The sequence below is a fragment of the Triturus cristatus genome, chromosome 8, assembly GCF_964204655.1.
Source record: "Triturus cristatus chromosome 8, aTriCri1.1, whole genome shotgun sequence".
Classification (NCBI taxonomy): domain Eukaryota; kingdom Metazoa; phylum Chordata; class Amphibia; order Caudata; family Salamandridae; genus Triturus; species Triturus cristatus.
The window spans coordinates 1,672,341,882-1,672,369,491 of record NC_140591.1 but is presented as its reverse complement, the minus strand read 5'-3'; the positions used below and the strand labels follow the sequence as shown (position 1 = coordinate 1,672,369,491).

The following is a 27,610-nucleotide window of genomic DNA, read 5'->3' as shown; positions in this document are numbered from 1 at the left end:
TGGGGTGTGAGTAGTGATCTGTGGAAGGTGAAAGAGGTGGATGGTGCATCTGTATCCACAGTGTGATACACAGAGATTGGACCTTGATGGGTAGGTGGTGTCCTGTCTGTCCGGTGCATGGTGTGTGAGTAGTGATGTGTAGAAGGTGAAAGAAGTAGATTGTGCAACTGTATCTATAGTGTGATGTACCAAGGGTGCTCATGAGGGACAGAAGCTGTCCTATCTGCCTAGTGAATGGGATGTGAGGGGTGATATATGGAAGGAGAAAGAGGTGGGTGGTGCAGCTGTATCCACAGTTTTATGCACCAAGAGTGCAGATTTATGGACAGGAGGTGTCCTGTCTGCCCAGAGTGTGGGTTGTGAGTGGTGATGTGTGGAATGTGAAAGAGGTAGCCCTACTTGCTGAGCACATTTCAGTGGTTCTGGCGCTTATGCCTTTCCATGCCCTAGAGGAGCTAAAATAGAAATCCCATTTGTTTTCCTTCACCATTGTGCTTCACACTGCTGGGTAAGCACCACTTAGGAGCTTGGTGAATTTCCCTGTTTGTTTCTCTTTCCGTTTTTTGTCATATTTTGTTGTTCTCACGGCTCACCCTACCCTGCTGACCATCATGAGCACAAATGTGGAGCCACACGCATTTCTTGGTACTACTCTTCCTTGGCCTCCGAAGGCACCTGTGATGAAGCGGCCCATAGGAATGAATGGGAAAGTGTTCCTTAATTGCGAATCGCAATTTGTGATTCACAATTAAGGAATATTAAGCAATCGCAATAAATATTGAGATTCTTACCTACATGGCATTTTGCGATTCCTTAATAGCGATCCCCTAAAAATCTTTATTAAGGAATCGCAAACATGCATTTACATACATCTGGCCCTTTGTGTCCTTCAAGCTTGATTAACCAACAGCCAATAAATAGGATGTTTGTCTACTCAGCTGCGGCGGAATTTAGCCTACCCACTCCAGACGTCTCTGGTGTTTTGTGAATAGGGATTTCTGAGAATAGCACAAATGAACTACTCAGATTCTATTGTCAAATAAGTACCCAACGAACGTTGGCGGGGCCATGTCGTGTAGTTTCTATAGAAAATATACAGGATCTGCGCGTTTAGACAACATACACTGTAGGATTGGTGTCAGATGAACTCTGATCACCCCCACCGGGTGTGTTAGCCTTCCTGTATCAGATAGCTCACAGTGCCAGTATAATTTCCTCTTACCAAGGAGAGAATAGTTTCTGGCAACCTCAGAACATCCCTGATCAATCAGGACTGTGAAAACAAGGTACTACTTTTCACTCAGTCACTCGTGCCTACTTAGTTTCTCTCAGAGAGATACACCGAATAAAACAAGCTGGGCGTTTTCAATAATCATGTATTGAACAGTTGTTATTCTGGTGTAAAATAGATGTGTTGCAACAACAGTTAGACAGTATAAGATATAAATGATTAACAGTACTATGAAAGTAAAAGGATGGTATAGTTCTACCATCTTACTAAAATCATGAATATATTCAAGTATATAAAACACATGATAAAAGATGCGTACTCCTGTGATGCCTCCCTCTCTGTATGTACCCAAATGTATCTAGCATGGGTGTAGGTGTTAAGCCAAGAATCCCTCTAGGATCTAGTCAACCCCATTACCTTAAGTGAGACTGTGGGAGCCCTTCTTGGTCTCGGGTTCGACACCCCGAGAGGGATATTAGACCACTGTGAGCTGGAGCGTCTGCATGCAGGAACCTCAGCATCTCTGGTCAGTGTGTCGGCCAGGAAGTCTCGGTCTCCTCTAGTTATCTTAGCAAGATGTAATGTATATATACCCACAGGTCTCCCCAGGGGTCCTACCTTGCTCTGTTACTGTGTCGGCCTAAGGATGACGTTGGGCCTGAACTCTGTACATAGATTTTATACAGGATATGGTAGTCCTGCCGTGCTTCCAAGAACCCTCATGCATAATGTATGAGATTTCGAACTAGGAAAAACCCACGTTCTGAATGCAGTGTAATATCTAGGTAAAAGGTCAGTCCCTGTAAACCGTGACAAGTGTAATGTGGGGAAAGAATATAGGTGAAGAGTAACAAGATTACGGACGCCTATATTATAGTACCTATATGGAATACAACAGCTGCAGCGTGCAGATCGCTCGTGATCACCTACAAGCAGGAGTTTTTGGAGTTCCTGCTGGAAAGCCTTACAGACTAGCATAGGACAATAGGAATCACTGTTGTTGGGAGTACGTCTTAGAAAGCTCCTTTATTGGGATGGATGGGAAGGAGCTATGAGATCAGGTAGCCATTTTGATCTTGCTCAAACTACCCCTCCCCTCGGTTGGGGGGTGACCTCGAAGAGTTGGGGGCACCTGTGCATTGCAGATGCTCAGGCTAGAGAGGTCTGAATTACGACCCTGACTATGATGTAACTGTCACAGTCACCTTGATAGGAGGTGGCTTGGGTCTGAAGTAGATGAAGCTTGTGGGGAGATGTGTGAGAGCATCATGAAGGAGCCACAAGGAGGGGTGCAAGGCATATTTTGTTGAAGCAGAAGTGATAAATGCTGGTACTCAAGTCTGTTTAGATAGGGTTGATGGCCAGATATCAAGTTTTTCCTGTGTTTCATGGAAATAAAGAGGGCGTTGCTTCAGTTGGGCTCATTCTTCATTGTTTACCATGCTTAGGTTGAAGAGAAAAAAGAACCACACAAAAGGTGATGAGGGGAATGCTTGCAGTAATTCTAACCACTGGCAATTGCTCTGGGTAGCATTCCAAACCATTATACTTTTGCCCACCATGCCATCTCAGTTTGAACCCAACCATATGCAAATCAGTATTGCCCCTGCTCCAGTAGGAACAATCCGGCCTGAACTGCCAGGCCAGGCCCTCTTTGAGCTGGAAAACTGTTTGGCTGGGTCCAAACAGAATGGTACAGTGAGCAAAGAAATATGGGTTGGAACAAAAAAACTAGTGATTGCCAGTGATTAGTTGAGTTGCAAGCATTCCTCATATCAGCTTGTGTGTGTTTAAAGTCTTAATACTTCTTTCTGCAGAGCAGAGAACACTCACACTTGCTGTAATTGTTTGTTGTATTTTGAACTATTTTCTTTTCTTGGGAGGGCTCACTTCTGGTCAATCAGTTGATGTACTGGTTGGCCACGACTGCTTGATTACGTATGCATCTAAGTGATATGGAGTGATGGTGAAGCCGTATCTACAGTGTGATGAACCGAGAGTAACCAAAAAGCAATTTTATAAGAGGGTCAAGAAAAGGGGGACTTGGTTTAAGGACTGATACACCTCCAATCCCAACTAGACAATACAAAAAACCAACAGAAGGTGCACAGTCCGTTCAGAACAGAATAGCTAACCAATAGTTATTGTGGAGAAAAGCATGAGATCCTACGAGTAGTTGAGACACCCCCTCGCAGGAGGTAAGAGTCCATCAGCCCACCCTTATTGGCGGAGCATCGTCATTTGGAACTCTAAGGAATCACTGTCTGAGCCCGGGGTCACAGATCACCAAGGACTCTACCTGGTGCGCAGGCCAGTGATACCCAGAAAGAGAATAAACTCCTGCCAGGGTGTGTACCCAAGAAATCGAGGGCTCAAGTGATGTGCAGTGCTAGTGAGTGATGTGAATTTAAAAATGAATACTTGATCGAAAAATGTGTTTAATATGGATCAACCAAGTTTCATATCTAAAAGAACCTATAGTCTGATTTAGATTTTTACAGGCTAATTATTGGTTCGTATTAAAGTGTGGTCGACATGTTTCAGCCGGAATGGTCACTTGACCCGGATTTCTTCAGGACCGAAAAACAAAATGAAAATGCTACTGCCAAATTAATCACAAAGTGAAAAATCAAAACCCATGCAAACCAAATGTGAGTGTTGGGTACGATAGTGGCAATTGCCACCCTACCAGATAGAAAGACTCGTGCTTGAGCGTAAGGACAATGTCTTCATTCCTGGAAAAAAGATTCAAACATGAACCATAGAAAACGGACATCATGCACATCAGAACAGAACTACTGGTCGCTAATCGGCAGAGCTATTACAGCATCGCCTTTAATACAAAAGAAACTCTTATCGATGTTTGCAAACACAATGGTATGTGAACTTAAAAAACATTTTTGAAGAAACTCACCCAGCTTTATGTGGGAGAACTGCCTCTCCTCACCCGGCTGACTGCTCGGAGAAGAAGGCACCGCTCTGTTTAAATGTGGAGAAAGAAGCCAGACAGATTGCGAATTGATACCCATCTGCTCAAAACTCAACATGCATACTTTTAAACATTTCAAAAAGAAACCTACACTATTAAAAAGTCCAAAACCTCGAGACTCCCTAGATGTATCTTATATTGTTTGATGATATCTATTTGCACACCCCTATCAATCATCTGGTGTAGCCAGATAACAAGTAAAACTATGAATAATTATTACCTGTGTGATTAGGGGAGATGTTGTAAATCAGTCAAAGGCTTACTATAGTGACTGAATGTGTCCACAATTCTTGAAAAACTCAGTCTGGAGTGAAATTAAATCCCAAAGAAGCTTACAAGGATATTCAACTAGGGCCCAAAAACCTCCAGCCTTACCTGTCCTTCGATACCTCTGACTGACTCACGAGCTGTCTGGGAGGTACCGACAGGAAGGGAAGGACTCTATTTATAGCGCTCGCGATTGACGAGATCGCCTGCAATCAAAGTCAGCTGTGAGTATTTGTTTAGAAAACACAGCGCGAGCGTGTGAGCAAAAAAGCGCATGCGCCTAATTGAGACGCATTACGTCGAAGACTCAACGAATGTCTAGTGCCCTAGTACGCAGGCGTCAGCAGCGGACACTCTGGGGTAGCGCCGTGTTTATTAGAAACACGTCTGTTGTTGGAAGAGTTGTAATAGAGATAGATGTACAAAGCCAGTTCCAGGTAGCCACGTGGTGAGCACAAAGGCAAAAATACAGCATATAAAACGCCTCAGGTAAACATTTCGTGAACCTAACGCGCACGCGCTAATTAGCAGTGTAGTCGACCCACGCATGCGCGAAGCACCACAGCATTGTAATACGGAATAGACGGCTAGACCCATGATATGGGTCACCATACCAAGGTATAGTAATCGTGATTGGGCACTCAAGTTCAAAGTCAGAAAGTCAGGGGAGGATGAAGTAAAAATGCCAACTCCCAATTAAGTAATAATAGGTAGCGCAGTCTTGTATTGATGATAGCAGACTCGCTGTCGGAACTAGATCTAAGATGATCCAAGGACAAAACATCACAAAAAATGACCACACATGAAAGTAGGACAATCGAGAAACAGATAGTCCTTGCAGAATTTTCTGCTATGTCCATAACCCGAGACTGCAAAGACAGATGTCATGTTAGAAAAATATAGCAACCTCATCAGTATAGATAGTGGCCAGAAGAGCTCGCTAAAAGAACTACTGAAAGATGTTTCGATTTATCCCCTCTAATGCAGATTTAGTACAAAATTGCCATTTCGGTCGTAACAGCGGGGGTAGAAGTAGTGGTGAAAAACATTGGTCGGCCCAGTGCCCAGATTCTGTGCTGGTCAGTTGTGTTCTCATTATGAGACGACCTATCGGGATCCAGAGATTGTCTGAGGACAACAATAGGTCCAGTACAAAAACGGATGAACATCGAGCCTAATATATCAGCACAAAGGTGGGTGCTGTGATAATAACACCCAAGTTTCCGTGTAAGGTATCCATTGGGAAAAATGCGACAACTAAACCAGGGGTTCCCACTAGGGATTGAATATCTAATCACTCAAATTGAGAAATACATCTCGTGATGATCAGAAGCAAAAGGAATAGGTCAAGTTTCAGGGTTCATTCAGATTCGACCGATCTTTAGGGAAGCAGTTTCGCTGACCTAGATCTAAACAGAAGCCCACGGTATGTTGTCATTCAGTCCTTTGGTGTCAGTCTTCAACTTGAAAATCCATTTTTGTTCTTTGGAAAATAAGAACTGGGAGACGTCCGTTATGTGCTGGGGAATAAACGGGCGTTCTAGTACAAGCCACCTGAGGTCCTCAGCCTTGTGTTTCTTGGCTAAAAAGTGCTCAGTCAGACAAGTGGATTGTTTCATGCAGCGGATGGTGCTTTTATGCTCGTTGATACGAAGCTTCACTTTGCGTGTGGTGTATCCTATATAATGTAGGGTACAAGGAATGCAAATAAGGGAGGCAAAATGTTACCAGCCGCTATATTCAGAATCTGCCAAATAACTGTCTGGTGGAACAGTTTCTGCGGATCCGCAGAATCTGTTCCACCAGACAGTTATTTGACAAACATGCTCAAGTACTAGCCACACAGTTACAATCACGACAATATCCAAAACGTCTAGTACGACAAGCCTGGAAACGGGCATCAAATAACAACCGTGATGCTTTACTGGACACCAACGTTTCCAGGACTACTAACGAGAGACTCACGTTTGTCACCACCTTCTGTACTTTGTCTAATCATATACAAAAAACAGTACGGAAGCATTGGTAGATTCTGAATATAGCGGCTGGTAACATTTTGCCTCCCTTATTTGCATTCAAGAGGGGCCCAAGTTTGCGCGACAGCTTAGTCCACACAAGACCGCTGTCACGTCCCCCTTGTGAGACTAACACCTTGTGGTCACTACCTCCAGTTCGAGGCCATTTTCCGTGTGGCACGTGTAGCGTCTGTCCTCAGACCACCAAGACTACATCAGTGGACATAGGCACAGAACGTCCCTGGATATTACGCAACCACACGAATTGTAATTCGGAATGCGTAATTTACAGAATCACATGTCCTTGTACCCTACATTATATAGGATACACCACACGCAAAGTGAAGCTTCGCATCAGCGAGCATAAAAGCACCATCAGCTGCATGAAACAATCCACTTGTCTGACTGAGCACTTTTTAGCCAAGAAACACAAGGCTGAGGACCTCAGGTGGCTTGTACTAGAACGCCCGTTTATTCCCCAGCACATAACGGACGTCTCCCAGTTCTTATTTTCCAAAGAACAAAAATGGATTTTCAAGTTGAAGACTGACACCAAAGGACTGAATGACAACATACCGTGGGCTTCTGTTTAGATCTAGGTCAGCGAAACTGCTTCCCTAAAGATCGGTCGAATCTGAATGAACCCTGAAACTTGACCTATTCCTTTTGCTTCTGATCATCACGAGATGTATTTCTCAATTTGAGTGATTAGATATTCAATCCCTAGTGGGAACCCCTGGTTTAGTTGTCGCATTTTTCCCAATGGACACCTTACACGGAAACTTGGGTGTTATTATCACAGCACCCACCTTTGTGCTGATATATTAGGCTCGATGTTCATCCGTTTTTATACTGGACCTATTGTTGTCCTCAGACAATCTCTGGATCCCGATAGGTCGTCTCATAATGAGAACACAACTGACCAGCACAGAATCTGGGCACTGGGCCGACCAATGTTTTTCACCACTACTTCTACCCCCGCTGTTACAACCGAAATGGCAATTTTGTACTAAATCTGCATTAGAGGGGATAAATCGAAACATCTTTCAGTAGTTCTTTTAGCGAGCTCTTCTGGCCACTATCTATACTGATGAGGTTGCTATATTTTTCTAACATGACATCTGTCTTTGCAGTCTCGGGTTATGGACATAGCAGAAAATTCTGCTAGGACTATCTGTTTCTCAATTGTCCTACTTTCATGTGTGGTCATTTTTTGTGATGTTTTGTCCTTGGATCATCTTAGATCTAGTTCCGACAGCGAGTCTGCTATCATCAATACAAGACTGCGCTACCTATTATTACTTAATTGGGAGTTGGCATTTTTACTTCATCCTCCCCTGACTTTCTGACTTTGAACTTGAGTGCCCAATCACGATTACTATACCTTGGTATGGTGACCCATATCATGGGTCTAGCCGTCTATTCCGTATTACAATGCTGTGGTGCTTCGCGCATGCGTGGGTCGACTACACTGCTAATTAGCGCGTGCGCGTTAGGTTCACGAAATGTTTACCTGAGGCGTTTTATATGCTGTATTTTTGCCTTTGTGCTCACCACGTGGCTACCTGGAACTGGCTTTGTACATCTATCTCTATTACAACTCTTCCAACAACAGACGTGTTTCTAATAAACACGGCGCTACCCCAGAGTGTCCGCTGCTGACGCCTGCGTACTAGGGCACTAGACATTCGTTGAGTCTTCGACGTAATGCGTCTCAATTAGGCGCATGCGCTTTTTTGCTCACACGCTCGCGCTGTGTTTTCTAAACAAATACTCACAGCTGACTTTGATTGCAGGCGATCTCGTCAATCGCGAGCGCTATAAATAGAGTCCTCCCCTTCCTGTCGGTACCTCCCAGACAGCTCGTGAGTCAGTCAGAGGTATCGACGGACAGGTAAGGCTGGAGGTTTTTGGGCCCTAGTTGAATATCCTTGTAAGCTTCTTTGGGATTTAATTTCACTCCAGACTGAGTTTTTCAAGAATTGTGGACACATTCAGTCACTATAGTAAGCCTTTGACTGATTTACAACATCTCCCCTAATCACACAGGTAATAATTATTCATAGTTTTACTTGTTATCTGGGTACACCAGATGATTGATAGGGGTGTGCAAATAGATATCATCAAACAATATAAGATACATCTAGGGAGTCTCGAGGTTTTGGACTTTTTAATAGTGTAGGTTTCTTTTTGAAATGTTTAAAAGTATGCAAGTTGAGTTTTGAGCAGATGGGTATCAATTCGCAATCTGTCTGGCTTCTTTCTCCACATTTAAACAGAGCGGTGCCTCCTTCTCCGAGCAGTCAGCCGGGTGAGGAGAGGCAGTTCTCCCACATAAAGCTGGGTAAGTTTCTTCATAAAATTTTTTTAAGTTCACATACCATTTTGTTTGCAAACATCGATAAGAGTTTCTTTTGTATTAAAGGCGATGCTGTAATAGCTCTGCCGATTAGCGACCAGTAGTTCTGTTCTGATGTGCATGATGTCCGTTTTCTATGGTTCATGTTTGAATCTTTTTTCCAGGAATGAAGACATTGTCCTTACGCTCAAGCACGAGCCTTTCTATCTGGTAGGGTGGCAATTGCCACTATCGTACCCAACACTCACATTTGGTTTGCATGGGTTTTGATTTTTCACTTTGTGATTCATTTGGCAGTAGCATTTTCATTTTGTTTTTCGGTCCTGAAGAAAGCCGGGTCAAGTGACCATTCCGGCTGAAACATGTCGACCACACTTTAATACGAACCAATAATTAGCCTGTAAAAATCTAAATCAGACTATAGGTTCTTTTAGATATGAAACTTGGTTGATCCATATTAAACACATTTTTCGATCAAGTATTCATTTTTAAATTCACATCACTCACTAGCACTGCACATCACTTGAGCCCTCGATTTCTTGGGTACACACCCTGGCAGGAGTTTATTCTCTTTCTGGGTATCACTGGCCTGCGCACCAGGTAGAGTCCTTGGTGATCTGTGACCCCGGGCTCAGACAGTGATTCCTTAGAGTTCCAAATGACGATGCTCCGCCAATAAGGGTGGGCTTATGGACTCTTACCTCCTGCGAGGGGGTGTCTCAACTACTCGTAGGATCTCATGCTTTTCTCCACAATAACTATTGGTTAGCTATTCTGTTCAGAACGGACTGTGCACCTTCTGTTGGTTTTTTGTATGAACCGAGAGTACACATTGGTGAAAGGGGTAGGTGGTGTAGCTGTATCCACAGTGTGATGCACCAAGGGTGCACATTGATGGACAGGAGGTGTCCTGTCTGCCTAATGTATGGGGTGTGAGTGGTTGTGTGTGGACGGGAAAGAGGTAGATGATGCAGCTTGATCCACAGTGTGATGCACCAAGAGTGCACATTGATGGCAGGTGGTGTCCTTTACCCAGTGTGTTGGGTGTGAGTAGTGATGTATGGAAGGTGAAAGAGGTAGTTTGTGCAGCTGTATCCACAGTGTGATGCACAGAGGGTGCACATTGATGGACAGGAGGTGTCCTGTCTGCCCAGTGTGTGGGGTGTGAGTGGTGATATGTGGAAGGTCAAAGAGGTAGATTGTGCAACTGTATCTACAGTGTGATGCATGGAGGGTGCACATGATGGCAGGAGGTGTCCTATCTGCCCAGGACATGGGTTGTGAAAGGTGATATATGGAAGGAGAAAGAGGTGGATGGTGCAGCTGTAGCCACAGTGTTATGCACAGAGGGTGCACATTTATGGACAGGAGGTGCCCTGTCTGCCAAGTGTGTGGGGTGTGAGTGGTGATGTATGGAAGGTGAAAGAGGTGGATGGTGCAACTGTATCCACAGTGTGATGCACCGAGGGTGCACATGATGGACATGAGGTTTACTGTCTGCCCAGTGTGTGGGGTGTGAGTAGTGATGTGTGGAAGGTGAAAGAGGTGGATTTTGAAGCTGTATCCACAGTGTAATGCACAGAATGTGCACAAAGATGAGCAGGTGGTGTCTGGGATGTCCAGTGTGTGGAAGGTGAAAGAGGTAGATTGTGCAATGGTATCCACAGTGTGATGAACCGAGGGTGCACATGATGGCTAGCAGGTTAACTGTCTGCCCAGCGTGTGGGGTATGATTAGAGATGTGTGGAAGGTGAAAGAGGTGGATGGTGCAGGTGTATCCACAGTGTGATGTGCCAAGGATGCACATTGATGGATAGGAGGTGTCCTGTCTGCCCAATGTGTGGAGTGTGAGTGGTGATGTGCGGAAGGTGAAAGGGGTGGATGGTGCAGCTCTATCCACAGTGTGAAGCATGTAGAGTGCACACTGATGGACAGGAGGTGTCCTGCCTGCCCAGTGCGGGGTGTGAGTTGTGATGTGTGGAAGGTGAAAGAGGTGAAAGAGGTGAATTGTGCAACTGTATCCACAGTGTGATGTACAGAGGATGCACATGATGGCTAGCAGGTTAACTGTTTGCCCAGTGTGTGTGGTGTGTGTGGTTATGTGTGGATGGTGAAAGAGGTGAATTGTGCAACTGTATCCACAGTGTGCAGCACCAAGGATGCACATGATGGCTAGCAGGTTAACTGTTTGCCCAGTGTGTGAAGTGTGAATAGTGATGTGTGGAAGGTGAAAGAGGTGTATGGTGCAGCTGTATCTACAGTGGGATGCACCGAGGGTGCACATGATGGTTAGGAGGTATACTTTCTGCCCAGTGTGTGGGGTGTGAGTGGTGATGTGTGGAAGGTGAAAGAGGTAGATGGTGCAGCTGTATCCACAGTGTGATGCACGGTGGGTGCACATGATATCTAGGAGGTTTACTGTGTGCCCAGTGTGTGGGGTGTGAGTAGTGATCTGTGGAAGGTGAAAGAGGTGGATGGTGCATCTGTATCCACAGTGTGATACACAGAGACTGGACCTTGATGGGTAGGTGGTGTCCTGTCTGTCCGGTGCATGGTGCGTGAGTAGTGATGTGTAGAAGGTGAAAGAAGTAGATTGTGCAACTGTATCTATAGTGTGATGTACCAAGGGTGCTCATGAGGGACAGAAGCTGTCCTATCTGCCTAGTGAATGGGATGTGAGGGGTGATATATGGAAGGAGAAAGAGGTGGGTGGTGCAGCTGTATCCACAGTTGTATGCACCAAGAGTGCAAATTTATGGACAGGAGGTGTCCTGTCTGCCCAGAGTGTGGGTTGTGAGTGGTGATGTGTGGAATGTGAAAGAGGTAGCCCTACTTGCTGAGCACATTTCAGTGGTTCTGGCGCTCATGCCTTTCCATGCCCTAGTGGAGCTAAAATAGAAATCCCATTCGTTTTCCTTCACCATTGTGCTTCACACTACTGGGTAAGCACCACTTAGGAGCTTGGTGAATTTCCCTGTTTGTTTCTCTTTCCGTTTTTTGTCATATTTTGTTGTTCTCACGGCTCACCCTACCCTGCTGACCATCATGAGCACAAATGTGGAGCCACACGCATTCCTTGGTACTACTCTTCCTTGGCCTCCAAAGGCCCCTGCTTTGTGGGGTCACCAAATGCTATGCATCTAGTGCTATGTCTAATTTTGCACTTTGTACTTTGTTCTGTATGATCATTTCATGTGTTAAGTATTATGTTTCTCACCCCACTCCCCTGTTTCCTCCTGATTTTTCAATAATGAATTGTGAAACAAAAAAGAAGCTCTGTGAAAAGTGAAGGTTTGGTAGTGAGTGGGGCCAGTGGAGGAGAATAATGCCAGGTGGAGGGTCGGTGGTCACATGACCATCCTGGTGCAGATTTCACTTGTGCTGACAAGTGTGCAAGATGCCTGAGATTGCCCATTTTAACAACCATGGAAGGATGAGGACAAATATGTTTAGGGTCCTAGTGTCTCATAACAAAATTGCTGCTTACTAAGCCAATCCTAGTGGAATGTGGTGGAGGCTAGTACTGGCCCTTTTCAATGGCCCTTGTTAGCAGAAATATTGGGCCTGGCCAGAGGAGAAGAGTGGTGAACAAGGGGCAAGGCCATGTTACCAGCTTCATAGTACTCCGACATGGTGTGGGCGACAACTGGTTGTTGTCGATGGTCCCCAGCAGTGGGAAGGCTGCCTTTGGGCAGGGCCACAGAAGGATGTCCTATAAACAGAGAAGCACATCATTAGTCTGCCACACAGTTCCTCCATGATGCTGGAGTAATTCAGGCAGTGATAGAGTATCTACAGATATATCCTTTCTCTGCATCTAAAGACTTTTTAAACTATTGATTCATAGTATTACAAGGTGAGATGAAGTGGAAAAATACAATCCTGTGCCAGCAGCTAATAAAGGGTAGCTTTGAAAGACAGCTCTAATCAGTTCAGTCCATTTCAATAATATATTTGTACAACAATATTAAGCAAAACTAGTTTCTTTTGGGTTTGTTCATGTACACAATGAACATGGACTCTTTGAGGATGCAATAGTGAACTATGCCAAAGGCTGAACTTAAAAATTATCACATTGTTAAAAAAAACAATTGTTAATTCTTGTGTCTCCAAGTTCAAATTCCCTTCCAGCTGCATACCTATATCCTCCCCATATGTCTGAGATTGTCCATGTAGTTCTTTTTGGGCCATGTTGTAACTCCCTGTGTACTTGTGCTTTTATCGTCTTGAGCCCCCAAAGACTGAAACGCTAACCATCAAGATGGCAGGTCCGCTCTAACAGACGGACACCGCACAACTGGAGTCAGCGGACACCGAAAATGTAAGTGGCGCATTTTTTTTGCTCAGCTTCCTCCTTGATCTGATGATGACGGAAACGGGTCCTGAGCCAGTTCTTCACATCTATCTTTGAATCCTGGCATGTTAACAACAATACTAGTGTAGACATTTGCGAAAAGGGACAGGAAGTGCGTAATGGACCCTTAAAATGCATAAATCATAAAGCAGACAGCACCTAACCTGTTATCCCCGATGTGTCAAGAGAAACACAGTGTACCTAAGCTGTTTCAGGGAAGGGCCCTTTGAAGCCAATTAAATCACTGGGTAGAGTCTGCAGGCCATCCTGCAACGGGAGGGACAACACCTCCTCACACCCAAGGTCCTTTGTCTCTGTCCTGGGAGCAGTTCGCACCTCACCACAGGGGAGCCATCATCTGCCAGGTGACAGTGGGAATATTTACAGAATGGCCTTCAGAGGAATTAGGCAGCAAAGTGGCAACTTCCTAAAATTACATTAGTTAGACAAAAACTAACTTTACCATAGAATTGAATTTTGTTTAACTATAAAAAAGATTAATTGAATTATTATTTCTAGCTGCTACCAACCCAAATTCTATCATTTGGAAGCCTAATAATGTGATACAGTGTTTTCCTATGAAAGCAGCAGCCTCCCTGCAGTGGAAATATGTTTTAGACATTTTCACTGTAAGGTCCCTGCAGTGAAAATAGTTCATAGGCATTTTCACTGTAAGGACATTTGAAACACCACATTATTTAAGTGTCCTACTTTTAAATACCATGCAATCTATTTTATGAGCAATGAGCCCTGCCTTAAGGGTGACTTATTCATACTTAGTAGGATGTTTAAGCCTGTCAAAAGGGTTTATTTTGACAGGTCGAATTGGCAGTTTCAAAAAGCACTGCCAGGACACAATTGTAGGTCTGGGGTCGTGTTTACTGGGTCACTGTACTGAGTGGCACAGCTGGGTGCTGCTGCCCGCTAATGACATTTAAATTACAGGCTCTGGGTATATTGGGTATCATACACTAGAGACTTTGAGGTATGTTAAAGGTAACAATCATGTCAATACTAATTATATCATGTTTAAAGTGGGAGCACAGGCACTTTGCCGCTGGTTAGCAGGAATAAAGTGTTTCAGAAATCTAAGGTCAACAAAAACAGTTAAAGCGAACATCTGGGGGAACACTATACAAATGGTCATTTTCAACAGTAGGCTGGTACACAGAAGACTTTAGAAACTCCAAATAACTCTGCAAACAGATGGAGAGAAAATGGAGAACCAGTCAGGACACCACTGCAAGAAACTCTTACAAATGCACTCTCAAAAAAGACCGCACCCAACTCAAAGAGGCAAGAAAAACAGCCTGAGCTCTCAGACTGGAAAACAGCTCCAACAACTGCAAAGAGCTCTTCAATATTGTCAAAGAATTCTCCAACCACTCAGCAACCACCAACTCCATCACCCCTTTGCAAGACCTCTGCAAGAACCCCTCTAATTTCTTCCATAACAAAATCCTCAACATCTACAACAACGTTGACCCCCAACGCAAAACACAAGAACTTATCAACCAGATGCCTACCACCATCATATCGGACCACCAGATCACAAATTGGAAACCCCTCACCCCAAAAGACACAGCTGAAATGATGAGAACAATCCACTCAGGAGCCCCCATGACCCTTGCCTCCACCACACTTTCAACCTTGGAGGAACTCTGAACAGCTCCCACTTCACCACCATCATCAACACCTCAATCCAATGTGGAAGCTTCCCCGACAGCTGGAAACATGCAGAAATCACAGCTCTCCTAAAAAAACATGGCATACACAAAGGAGCTCAGAAACTACAGAATCATCTCACTCCTGTCCTAGCGATCCATAGTCATGTGGAAAGCAACAAACAACTCTCCAACCATCTCAGATAACACCACCTACTAGACCTCTTGCATTCAGGTTTTCTGAAATAAAGACAACACAGAAACTGCTCTCAGCGCAGCAACTGAAGACATCCAGACCATTATGGTCAAAGGAGAAACTGCCACACTCATACCAATTGACCTCTATGTCTCCCACAGCACCCTTATCACAAGACTCCACAACTCCAGAATACATGATCCTGCCCTGAGCTGGCTGGCCTCCTTCCTCTCTGACCAGACCTAGCAAATCAGACTGCTAAACCAAAGATCCTCATCTGTGAAGTTCTTCAAGATTCAGCACTAAGCCCTACCCTTTTCAACGTCTACATGGCATCACTCGCCACATCACAAGATCCAACAGAATTAACACTGTATCCTACGCAGATGACACCAGGGTCTCCTCTCCCTCAAACACAACTATAACACTACCAGGACCAACTTCAACACCTGCACATCCAATGTAGTTAACTGGATAAAACAGAACTGCCTAAAGCCCACCACAGATAAAACTGAAGTACTGATCTTCAGCAACAAGAAACCAATAGGCCAACCGACCTGGGACCATGCCCACCCCCAACGACCATGCTAAAAACCTCAGAATCATCGTGGATGACAGACTCACAATGGCCAAACAAGTGAAAGCCATCATCTCCTCCTGCTTCTTCATACTACGCACGCTCCACAAAATATCCTACTTGTTTCCCACCAATACCAGATGCACAGTCACCCAGGTCCTCATCACAAGCAGACTGGACTATGACAACACACTCTATGCTGGTATCATGAAACAACTCCTATAAACACTCCAGACCACCCAGAAAGCACCAGCCAGACTCATCCTCAACACCCCAGTGCAACACATACATCATACCCCACCTCAGAGAGCGACACAGCTAATCATTCCAGAAGCAATGGCAATTCAAACTGCTCACCCACACATAGACAGCTTTCTATAATGTCGGACCTAATTACCTCAACCACTGTCTCAACTTCCACCAGTCCATCAGGCAACTGCGCTCTGCTTCACTCCTCCTTGCGCAAACACCCCACATCCGCAGTAGCAAGTCAGGAGATGCTCCTTTTCCTACATGGCCTCCAGATCCTTGAATCACCTTCCACACCACATCAGGACACCCTCATCCCTACTCAAATTCCGCAAGAAACTGATGACTTGGCTATTTGACTAGGAGCCAAATCGGCCTCCACATCTACTCCAGCACCTGGATACCCCTGGGGTGTTAAGGCCCTCTACAAATCCTCATAATATAACATAGCCAGAATTAAGATGGGGTCAGCCAGTCAAGGGGAGAGCAAATAGTGCTACTGTTTTGGAAGAATACAGCATCAGTGACCGCAGACCTATCCAGTGAGTTAAGGCTGTAATGCAGTCTGGGATGCATGCATGAAGGTCAGGTGTGAACTATGGAAATCAGAAGAAAACCTGCTATCATCAGAGTAAAAGTAATATGGGAAATCAAGGAGACTAAAGGACGCCCAGACACTGCTCCTTGTGGGACATCCAATGGATGAAGAGTGGATATAGAATTATGTGGGGTCCAAGTAGCTGCAAAGGAGTGTTTGGAAGTGATAAAAGGTAATTCTGGTGTTCCCTACTGACTGTAAAAGAGTGGTTCAAGAGATGGTGAGTGTGCCTTACCTGCACTAAACAGGTGATGCCAAGTGAGTGAAGGGAGAATAGACGTGTGAGCTGGTTGACAGTATCAAATCAGAATCTTTAAAACTAGACAAAAGAATTTAACAGTGCTAGTTCTAACAGACTCCTGTACTCTCCTTGTTGATATGACAGTATAAGGAGGCACACAGCTTTTAGTCAGTTAGCTTTAATACATCTATCACATACACCTTATAACTGATTTGCATAGGAAGAAATGTATCTTTCTATTTACAAATGTCCACATTCTGTTTCGTGCACTATAAATGACCAACTGTCATAAATGCTGCAATTTCCACAGTGCTCAAAAAGGATTTTAAAAAGAATGGTTTGCAGTCTGCTCTCCATGCTTCTTCTCCTGATAACTATCCCTCAAAAACAAAAAGCATGGTCCTTTTACGGATTTTATGTCATTTGTTTGCTACTGAAAGTTGTTTGTTTGCTACTTAAACTTGTTTTACTAACTAGATGTTCCCTGGTGTTCATCTCCGGTCTTAGCAACATAATGTAACACTTGGGTATAAATATACACCCCAGCAGTCCAGCACTGGAGCTCAAGATTGCAAACACCTCCACCGCCACCATGTACTTGCCCCGTGTGCTCAGGTACGCCGGGATGAAGGAGATCCACACACTGACAAACACCAGCATACTGAAGGTGATCAGCTTGGCCTCGTTGAAGCTTCCAGGCAGATTCCTTGAGAGAAAGGCCACTATAAAGCTGACTGTGGCCAGGAGGCCCATGTATCCCAGCATGAGATAGAAGAAGATGGTATTGCCTTCATTACACTCAAAAATGATCTTCTGAACGTATGAAGAAAAATTCATTTCTGGAATAGGGGGAGATTTCAACAACCAGACAGTACAAATAAGAACTTGAACCATAGAGTTTGAGAAGATTATATAACTTGGTGTCTTTGATCCCAGCCATTTCCTTGCTGAGCTGTTTGGATTTGTTGCCCTGAATGCGATGACAACAACTATCGTTTTTGCTAGAATAGCGGAGACACTGAGGGTAAAAATGACCCCAAATACAGTTTGTTGTAATAAGCAGGTGAGTTCCCTAGGCCGACCGATGAATATGAAGGAGCAGAGGAAGCAGAGTATCAGTGCGACGAGGAGCAGGTAACTGAGTCCCCGGTTGTTGGCTTTGACAATGGGAGTGTTTCGGTACTTGATGAAAATACAAAGGACAGACGCATTGAGGAAGGTCAACAGACTAGCTGTAATTGCAAGTGTTAGACCCAGCGGCTCTTCGTATGAGAGGAACTCAATCTCTTTTTGGATGCATTGATCGTGTTTCTCATTTGACCACTTGTGAGCAGGGCATTTTATACATTCATGTGTACCTGAACAGGGAAAGAAAGTCAAGAATTTCAACAGAAATACAATGTCTCAAAAATAGAATTAACTAATTCATTGAAACAGACCATAATCTTATTTAAAAAGTATCAGTAGTATTTTATTTTTCTTTCATCTAATGATTTAGGAGTTTCCCACCTTATGACACATAGGTCTATAAACTACACTAGAGACCATGGGTTCTCCTTCCTCTTACAGGGACAATTCCTGTGCCTCGCACCCAAAGCACTGAGGGCTCGATATGCCGTTGGCATATTTTTTCTCCGCACTGTTCCTCATTCATTTCCATTATGAGGTTAGTATAACTTTTTCCCACAGGTCCATATTTATTTCTAGGGGTTACTTTCTAAGATTTCCCCTTTCAGTCTTGAACCCTGTGGAAGGAACAACCTAAAATGATTGCTTCAGGTAAAGTAAACTTAAGATGTCGTTAAATCCACATCTCTATGATAGAAGGTAATGAGTTCAGAAGCTGTTCTAAATACATCTTATTCAATATTTCCTCCATAGCAGAACTATCTGAATTCAACCACTAATCTCAGTATTCTGAAAGTCTGTAAAACGGAACATGTGGGGTTACTTTCATCACTCATTTTTTCCATTTAAATTTTATTCTATAGTTCTGTGCTGTTTATAAGTCCCCTGATAAAAATGGAGCAATGACTGTCCCCATTTCTTAGAGAGCCAATGAGCAGTTTGAGCAACCCTGTCACAGTCTGTAAGAAGCAATTAGAGTCTTCACCAGGATTACACTCTTGAAGGACATCTGACGGAACATTTAGGGGGGAAACATTGTTTACATCGCATGCCATTACAATGCGGTTGTTACAACAACTGTGTGGTTACATCGCAAACCATTACAGCACAAGTCGTTACACTGACTTGCGGTAGGGGGCAGAAGGTGTTGGATTTACAATCCAACACTTTCCCTACTGTAGCACAGACTGGAGTTGGAATAGTTAATTATACTATTCCAACACACAGCTCCCCCTACAACAAGTTGTTGTAACGACTTAAGTTGTAATAGTATGCGATGTAACAACACGGTAATTGTAGCGACCACGTTGTAAAAGCATGCGATGTATCGCATGCGCTGTAACGTGGCCTATTCACATTTGGTAATACCAGGGCATATGTTAATGCTTCAGCTAATATGACCATAGCATTATCCTGTGAGACAGTGATCTACACCAGCCAATCATTCTGAGTCTATAGGATGCGCTGTAAGTGTGGATTCTCTTGTTGAGATGTTCAAACAACTGTTCTGCAGCCACTTGTAAACTCCTCTGTATATCACCCACTTGTAAACACCTCTGTCCATCACCCACTTGTAAACACTTCTGTCCATCAGCCACTTGTAAACTCCTCTGTCAATCAACCACTTGTAATTCCTCTGTCCATCAACCACTTGTGAATACCTCCATCCACCAACCACTTATGAACTCATCTGTCCATCAACCACTTGTAAACTCTTCTGTTCATCATCAACTTGTAAACTCCTCTGTCCATTAGCCACCTTAAACTCCTCTGTCCATCAGCCACCTTAAACTCCTCTATCCATCAGCCACTTGTGAACTCCTCTGTCCATCCACTGCTTGCAGAATTAAGGCTTTAATGACTGAAGAATATATTGCACTTTCCCTGCCACTTTGAGGTTGGGCATTTAGTAGGTTAAAAATGGTTAGTTTTTATTATTTCCTGTTTTCTTATTTTTTAAATGCCTACATGTCATTTTATTTTTTCTTTCTTTTTCAGTAAACCTTTCCGCTTATCTTCTTTCTATCCTATTGCAGTTCTTTCCTTCTTGCCTTCTACGTTTTATGATACTTTGCTTTTTCCAAACACCCAAAGGAGTTATGTCATAAAAACATACATTTATTCATAGGTTTTTTATTTATTATTGGTCCCCACAACGGGGTTGATCATATTTTAGATATGCCCCTCATTTATAAACCAACCTGCCAGCCCAACACCATTCCCCGAAGGCTTCTTTGGTCCACTGCTTGTCTTCCAGCCATGGGAATGGTCTGGCGGCCTCTCCTGGTGGAGAGAAAGTGTACCACCAGTTGTCTTCTGCTGGCTCATCCTCAATGTGAGACTCCTTTGGTGTCACCCCTTTTCTTGTTGCTGAATGTGGTCTTCCTTTGGGGTTTTTGTGTGCTAGGCTCATGCCACTTCCTTGCTCTTTTGCACCGGTGTTGCTGAGTCATACAGGAGAGGTCGAGTTCTACAACAGCTCTTCGGTCACCAGGGTATCCTCTCAGAGTTCTCTGGTTTTCCGGATCACGACTGTGGGGCTCTGTTCTTCCTCCATGCCTTTAGTCTCTAGATTCTTCACCTTTTGAGTGAACTTTCCTCTGTGGCCCAAGCCAAGTCTGCTTTTACTTTCTTACTTTTTAACCCCTTCATCATTCTAGTCTTTCTTCAGTTTCGCTGGTCACCTGAGCCCACAGTCCTGGTCCTTCCTGCATCTCCTGTTTGAGGTATTCTTCGCAGGTGTCTCACCTCATCACGGAAACTCAAAATTATGGAACCATGAACATAACATCATTACTTCCAATGGGAAAGGGTTAAGAGTACGTTATATATGTTCTAGAAAAATGCACGGCAGACAGTGCATTTCTCTGACACATATTATGCAATCTTAACCCCTATCTCATTGAAAGTAATTCATAAATGATCCAGGAAGATTGCCATTAAATTCTTGCCAGGTTTTGTGAAATTCCTTTAAAATGTCACACTATTAAACTTTTGTTGTTGGAAGTGAATTGCTGGTATTGCATCATCTAAATTTTTTAATTTTTTATTTTTATTTTTACTTTTCAGACACTAACCCCCAGTCACATTCAAGTTAGCCTGGCTGATGAAGGGTGTTATCCAGATACCTGTCCCATGATGCTTGTTTTCAGTCCAGGGAGGACCTGGCTTGGCAGTTCAGGCTGAACTGTTCCCATGAGCACAGGGTCTAGACTGATTTGCATATAGCTGGGTCCTAACTGAGGTGGCGAAGTGAGCTAAAGAATGATGATGGATTCAACCCTGATCTGTGACTGGGGGTGAGTGTCTGAAATAATTCAGCGCTCCGTCCATCATTTCCTTGTGCTTGCTTTGTTCACCCCAAGTTGGCAGGGTATGCCCAGACGTGGGTCCCTTGCTCACTTTGCCACCGGATTCAAGCTAGCCTGGCTGATGAAGGGTGTTACCCAGAAACCGGTCACAGGATGCTTGTTTTTGGTTCAGGGAAGACCTGGCTTGGCAGTTCAGGCTGGACTGTTCCCATGAGGCACAGTGTCAAGACTGATTTGCATATAGCTGGGTCCGAACTGAGGTGGCGAAGTGAGCTAAAGAATGATGATGGATTCAACCCAGATCTGTGACTGGGGGTGAGTGTCTGAAAAGTTTCAGCGCTCCATCTATCATCTCCTTGTGTTTGCTTTGTTCGCCCTAAGTTGACAGGGTATGCCCAGACGAGGGTCCCTTGCTCACTCTACCGCTGAATTCAAGCTAGCCTGGCTGATGAGGGCTGTTAGCCTGAAACCGGTCCCAGAATTATTGTTTCCGGTCCAGCGAAGACCTTGCTTAGCAGTTCGGGCTGGACTGTTCCCATGAGGCACAGGGTCAAGACTGATTTCCAAACTGAGGTGGCGAAGTGAGCTAAAGAATGATGATGGATTCAACCCAGATCTGTGACTGTGGTGATATTCCATTGCTTGCTTGTGCCCAATGCATTTCGGTTTCATGTTGGGAACAGATATCAAGTGTATATTTAGTTACAGAATAATTTTTGTTCACACATCCCTGCCCATTGATTTCATGTTATATCATAAACATGTTTGTATTGTTTATAGATTCCAGTCTCTGAAGAAGGGCCACAAGGGCCCGAAATGCATTGGGCATAAGCAAGCAATGGAATATCACCTATTCTTTGAACAGCATTTTCTGTGGCAACAACAAACTAAATGATGTTTTCTCAATGAGATATAATTCATGTCAATTCTTTTTTTTTTTTTTTTTATAAATATTTCAAACACAAGGCAACGTACATTAGCATTTAGTCCAGCAGTATAACAACCAATCAGGTGTGCAACAAGGTTCTAGAAGCAGCTTCAGAAGGCATTGGTACATTTGTGGCATCTGATAGCACTAGAGCCCTCAGTTTTCAAACAATCCATAACGCTAAACCGTCTAGTCTTGGTCACTTAATTCGGAGTCTGAGGTGTCCCGCGGGGGTTCACATATGTTTCCTCTATACACATCCCACCCTCCCCATATCTGGGTCCATTTTTTGGGGCAGCCTCTGTGAATGTACACTGTTTTTTCAACAATCATTACGGAGTCCATATCTCTGGCCATTGGGCGAGGGTAGGCGTCTGTCTAGAACCCCATCCCTGGGCTATATTACGCTTCGCCAACATGAGACCCAATGTTACCCAGAGTCGCGCCACTCTGCTAAGGTCTGTAGGCTTCCAGACGTTGAGGAGACATCTCCTCGGTTCAGGCAGCGTCGAAACTTTGGACACCTGGGAGAGTGTGCATAGTATTGCCTTCCAGTATAGGGCTATTGCAGGGCATTCCCAGAGGATGTGGAAAAATGTACCTTCCATACCACATTGCCTGAGACATAGCGGGGATTCAGCCCGTTTAAGTTTGAATAAGAGTTTGCGGGTGTAGTACGTGCGGTGTAAAATGTTTAGTTAAACCAGCCGCAGTCTGGACGATACTCCCACCTCCCTAGGGGAGGAAAGCGCCGCCTGCCAGTCCGTCTCGTCAAATTCCCCCAGTTCTGTCTCCCATCTAGCCTTAAGGGCCGAAAATGGGTCTGGTTGGTTGTTTATCATCTTCCGGTATGTCAGGGACGTCGCTCTTTTAGTCAGATGTTCCGTGAGGAGTCGGTCTTCCAATGGGGACGACTCCGCAAGCCGGGCCCCAGGTGGGACCGCCGCCCGGAGCGCGTGTCGGATTTGTAGGTATCTGAACCGTTCTGTGTCAGCCAGGTCGAAGTCCGCTTGTAATTGGGCAAATGTGACCAGTTCCCCTTTTTTCCAGAGGTCACCGACCCTAGAGATGCCGATCAAATCCCATTGTTGGAACCCTTTAGTGGTGCGCACTCTGCGCTGCAAACCATATCTGGAGGGTATGTGCCGTGGGTCCCGTGGGGCAGCGGCCTCTCGTGTGGTTGTAGAGCGCTCCCAGGACCCCCCCGGCCCCTAGCAGCTGTCGATCCATACGGTACGCCGGATCATCCCCAGGCACATGAAGCCACTGGTTTATTACCATAAGCTGAGATGCCCAATAGTACAACTTTATGTCAGGGAGGGCGATACCGCCGTCGTACCAACCTCTGGTCAGCTTATGAAGCGCTATACGCGGCGCCTTATCTTCCCATAGTAGGCTGGTCACCTCTGCGTTTATGGCGGTGAAGTATGTAGGCGCAACCGGGAAGGGCGTGTTTTGAAGTAAGTAGAGAAATCTAGGGAGAGCCATCATTTTGAAGAGGGCGGTCCGTCCCAGTAGTGTCAGGGGTAGAGAACTCCAGTGCTTGACGTCGCTGCGAAACCTATTCAGGGGCTTCGCCAGATTTTCGGCAACAAATTTCTCCATGTCCGCGGTCACATAGATTCCTAAGTATTTGAACCCGTCCTCCACCACCCGAACCTCACACCCCCTCTGGAGCCGAGGCGGGGAGCCTCGAAGCATGTACACATTAGTCTTCTCCCAGTTTATCTTATAGCCGGACACCCTCCCGTACGACGCACAGATGTCCAGGAAGCAAGTAATCGAGCGCGCCGGCGAGGCTAGGTACAGCAGGACGTCATCAGCATACAAGGAGATACGGTCCTCCCATCCCATAGTCCACTTCAGGCCCCGGATCACTGGGTCCTGCCGCACCCAGGCCGCGAGCGGCTCCAGAGCCAGAGCAAATAGGAGCGGGGAAAGGGGGCAGCCCTGTAGCGTCCCCCGTCCCAACGGAAAGGGGTCCGAGATATGCCCATTTACTACCACCTGTGCCAGTGGCTCAGTATACAGAAGCTGGATCCAGGCACACATCTTGGGGCCAAAACCCACGTGACGAAGAACGGCAAAGAGGAAGGGCCACTCCACCCGGTCGAACGCTATCCGAGCGTCCAGCGAGAGGGTGGCCGCGTCCTCCTCTATCGATGAGCGGCGGGCGAGGACCCCGTGTAGCCGCCGTATATTCAGGGCAGTATTGCGGTTAGGCATAAACCCAGACTGGTCAGGGTGTATCAAGGCCGCAAGGTGGGGCTGCAGCCTTGTCGCCAACACCTTTGCCAGAATGTTAGCCTCGGCGTTAAGCAAAGAGATTGGGCGATAGGAGGCGCAGCCGTGCGCTGGTTTGTTAGGCTTGGGGATGGCCACTATGGTAGCCAATCTCTGGTCCTGGGGTAGAATCCCTATCGACAGGCTGTCTGTATACATGGCCAAAAGGTGCGGGACGATGTGAGTGGCATTTTTCTTATAGAATTCCACTGGAATTCCATTTAGTCCCAGCGCCTTCCCGGCACGGAGGGCTGCTATGGCAAGCGTGAGCTCGTCCATAGTCAGGTCTGCCTCTAGGGCCGCCACCCCTGACTGGGCCAACATCGGCATTGCGATGTCCTTAAGGAAGGCCAGATTGTCCACAACAGTGGCCAAAGCCTCCGGTGTGTAAATCTTTTTGTAGTGGGCCGCTAGGGCCTCCGCGATTTGTCGCGGCTCCGACGTGAAATCTCCCGAGTCTAGCCGGATCCGCGCCAACCACCGCGCCGCACGCTCCCCCTTCTCGAGCCAGGCCAGTAGTCTACCTGCCTTATCCCCTAGTTCATAAATCATATGCTGTGTTGTAACCTGTCTAGCTCGTGCCGCCTCCCACAGATAGGACTTATATTCCTGCTGCGCCATGAGTACTCTGTGTGTGGTGTCGTCATCTGTATGCGTGGCATGGTCGGCCTCTGCCTCAGTCACCCCCTGTTCAAGCTGGAGTACCACTAGTCATTGGGTTTTCTTGTGGTCGGCTCCATCGAAATCGCCTGTCCGCGGAGGACTGTTTTGTACGCCTCCCACAACGTCGTCGGACTTGTCACCGAGCCGTTGTTTTCAGTGAAATACTGTTTGGTTGTCCCCTGAAGGGCTTTACTAATTTTAGGAACTTTGAGATAGCCTGGGTGAATTGGGAATACCCTACGTCTTTGCGGGGCGAAGGTTGCAAACGTAATGAGTACTGGAGAATGGTCCGAAATGCCCCTGGGCAAGTGTGAGACTTCCGTCATTCCCCTCAATCCTGTGGTTGGTGCAAAAATGTAGTCTATGCGAGAGAGAGTGTTGTGGGCCCCCGAGTGAAATGTGTATTGTCTCTCCTCCGGACAGCGCGTTCTCCAGGTATCTATGAGGCCGAGTGCCTCCGTAAATTCACGCAATTTGGGAGTGGCGCTACCGTGATCCCTGGAGGATGACCTATCCTTCGACGGATCCATAGTGGCATTGAAGTCCCCTCCCATGATTAACTCCCCTTGTGGTAACGCCAGCAGGAAATCACCCAGTGCCCAAAAAGTATCCGGGTGGAGTGTCGGTGGGATGTATACTGACACTAAGTTATACAGTTTCCCTTCCCATTGGCAGGTCAATGCCGCAAAGCGACCCTGGTCCTCTCTACGGGAGTCAACAATGATCAGGGGGAAGTGCTTATTAACTAGTATGCCCACCCCGCGGGAGCCAGACGTAAATTCAGAGTGTACCGCCATTTTAAATCCCCATCTGTCCAGTGCTCTCGTAGTCGTGCCTACCAGATGCGTTTCCTGCAAGAGTGCCACCGCCGGTCCCCTACGCTTGAGATATTGTAGGACCAGCCCCCTTTTAATTCTATCTCCCAATCCATTCACGTTCCAGGACAATATGCTGAACAAGGGGTTGGAGTGTTGCGCCTTTCCCTCAGTTGAGCTAGCGGTGGCCTCCGAGGTGGATTTACACGTTTCCTGGTCATGTAGAGTAGTTAAAATTGGGCGAACCTGTACACCCCTCCCTCGGTCTATGACAGGCCTATCTTGTAGAAACCGCCAATGTGTAGTTGCAAAACTTAGAACATAACACAAACCAACTTCCCCGTGGTAACCCCGTCCCCCCACCCCCCTCCCTGCCTCCCTGCCCAGCGGATTTAAAACTACCCGCCACCGCAACTTAGCAGAGTGCTTAGTTCCCATAACTTGGTACTTGCGTATGGGGGAGGAGCTGCTCTCTGTCCTTCGCCCGCTCCCTGCACCATGTGTCCGTATATGCGAAAAACCAGTTATTAAGGGCAGCAAAGTTAAAAAAACACAGCACCCCTACAGTGTCCGGGCCTCCTGTGACCGCCGGGGCCCACTCGGCACCTCACGCCGCCCTGCCATCCGAAGTCCGGTCGCTCCCTCTCTGCTTCAGTCCCGCAGCGTGCAGTCTCCACCTCCCAAACCAGTTTCTTCCAGAGTCTCGGGGGATTCAGAATGGCTTCACCGAGCCCGCCCCGCGCGGCCCGAATCTCTCGCCGGGCGCCATCCCTCCAACCACTCCGTGGCCTCCTTTGGTGTGGAGAAGAACCAAGTGCGTCCCTCAGCTTCCACCCGTAGTTTTGCCGGATAGAGCATCGCGTACTTGAGTTCACGGGCGCGCATCTCCTTCTTGACCCCCAGGAAGTCGCGGCGTTGCTTCATCACCGCTGTGGTGTAGTCCGGATAGAGAGTAACCGTGCAATTGTCTACCTTCAATGGGGGGGCGGTACGTGCCGCCTGCAGGATTGCGTCTCTGTCCCGGAAGTTGAAAATGCGGGCCAGGATCGGGCGCGGGGGGGCCCCGGGCCTCGGCCGTCCTCCAGGCACCCGATGCGCTCTTTCCACTGAGAAAAATTTCGACAGCCCACGTGGCTGTAGCTGGTCCGTGATAAGTTTTTCAATGAAGAGGTCTAATGCCGGCCCCCGTTCGCTCTCTGGCACCCCCACAAGGCGTACATTGTTCCGTCTGGACCTGCCTTCCTGGTCATCAAGCTTGACCATCAGCTGCTGTTGGACCAGTTCCAGCGTCCGTATCCTTTTCTTACTCTCTGCCGCTTCGCTTGTAAGGGTCGCCGTGGTCGATTCAACCTCTGACAGTCTCGTGTTTATTTTAGCGACGTCGGCTCTCAGTAACGTTACGTCTGTGGAGATCGTGCCTATTGAGACCTGCATCTGGGTCAGCGTGGCCATGACGTCCCCCAGGGTGATCTCCTTAGGTTTGTCGGGGGGGGGGGAGCCAGCCCAATCGTTCTGGAATGCATATTTCTCAAGCTTGGCCTGCGCCCCCCCGGTGTCCCTTGCCTCCCATAGTGGCCGATGCGGGTGGACTCCGAATCCCGCGGTCCAGGTCCACAGGAGGAGAAATGAAGCAGTAATCCGGCGGGCACCGCCACCTGCCACGGGAAAACCTACGTGTGGCCTGCCTGTTGCACCGGGGGCATGCCGCTGTCTCCAGGTAAGCAAGACCCTCCGCAGGTCTC

General features: G+C 46.3%; 1 protein-coding gene across 1 annotated transcript in view; it reads right to left on the bottom strand.

Moving 5' to 3' along the window:
* Positions 1-12,394: 12,394 nt before the first annotated feature.
* Positions 12,395-27,610, bottom strand: part of LOC146808561 (vomeronasal type-2 receptor 26-like) — a 58,239-nt gene continuing 43,023 nt past the window's right edge. The window contains exons 3-4 of the mRNA XM_085624009.1: positions 17,211-18,098; positions 12,395-12,573 (exon numbers count right to left, since the gene is read on the bottom strand). Coding sequence (XP_085480135.1) covers positions 12,395-12,573; positions 17,211-18,098 — 1,067 coding nt within the window. The remainder of the gene's footprint in view (positions 12,574-17,210; positions 18,099-27,610) is intronic.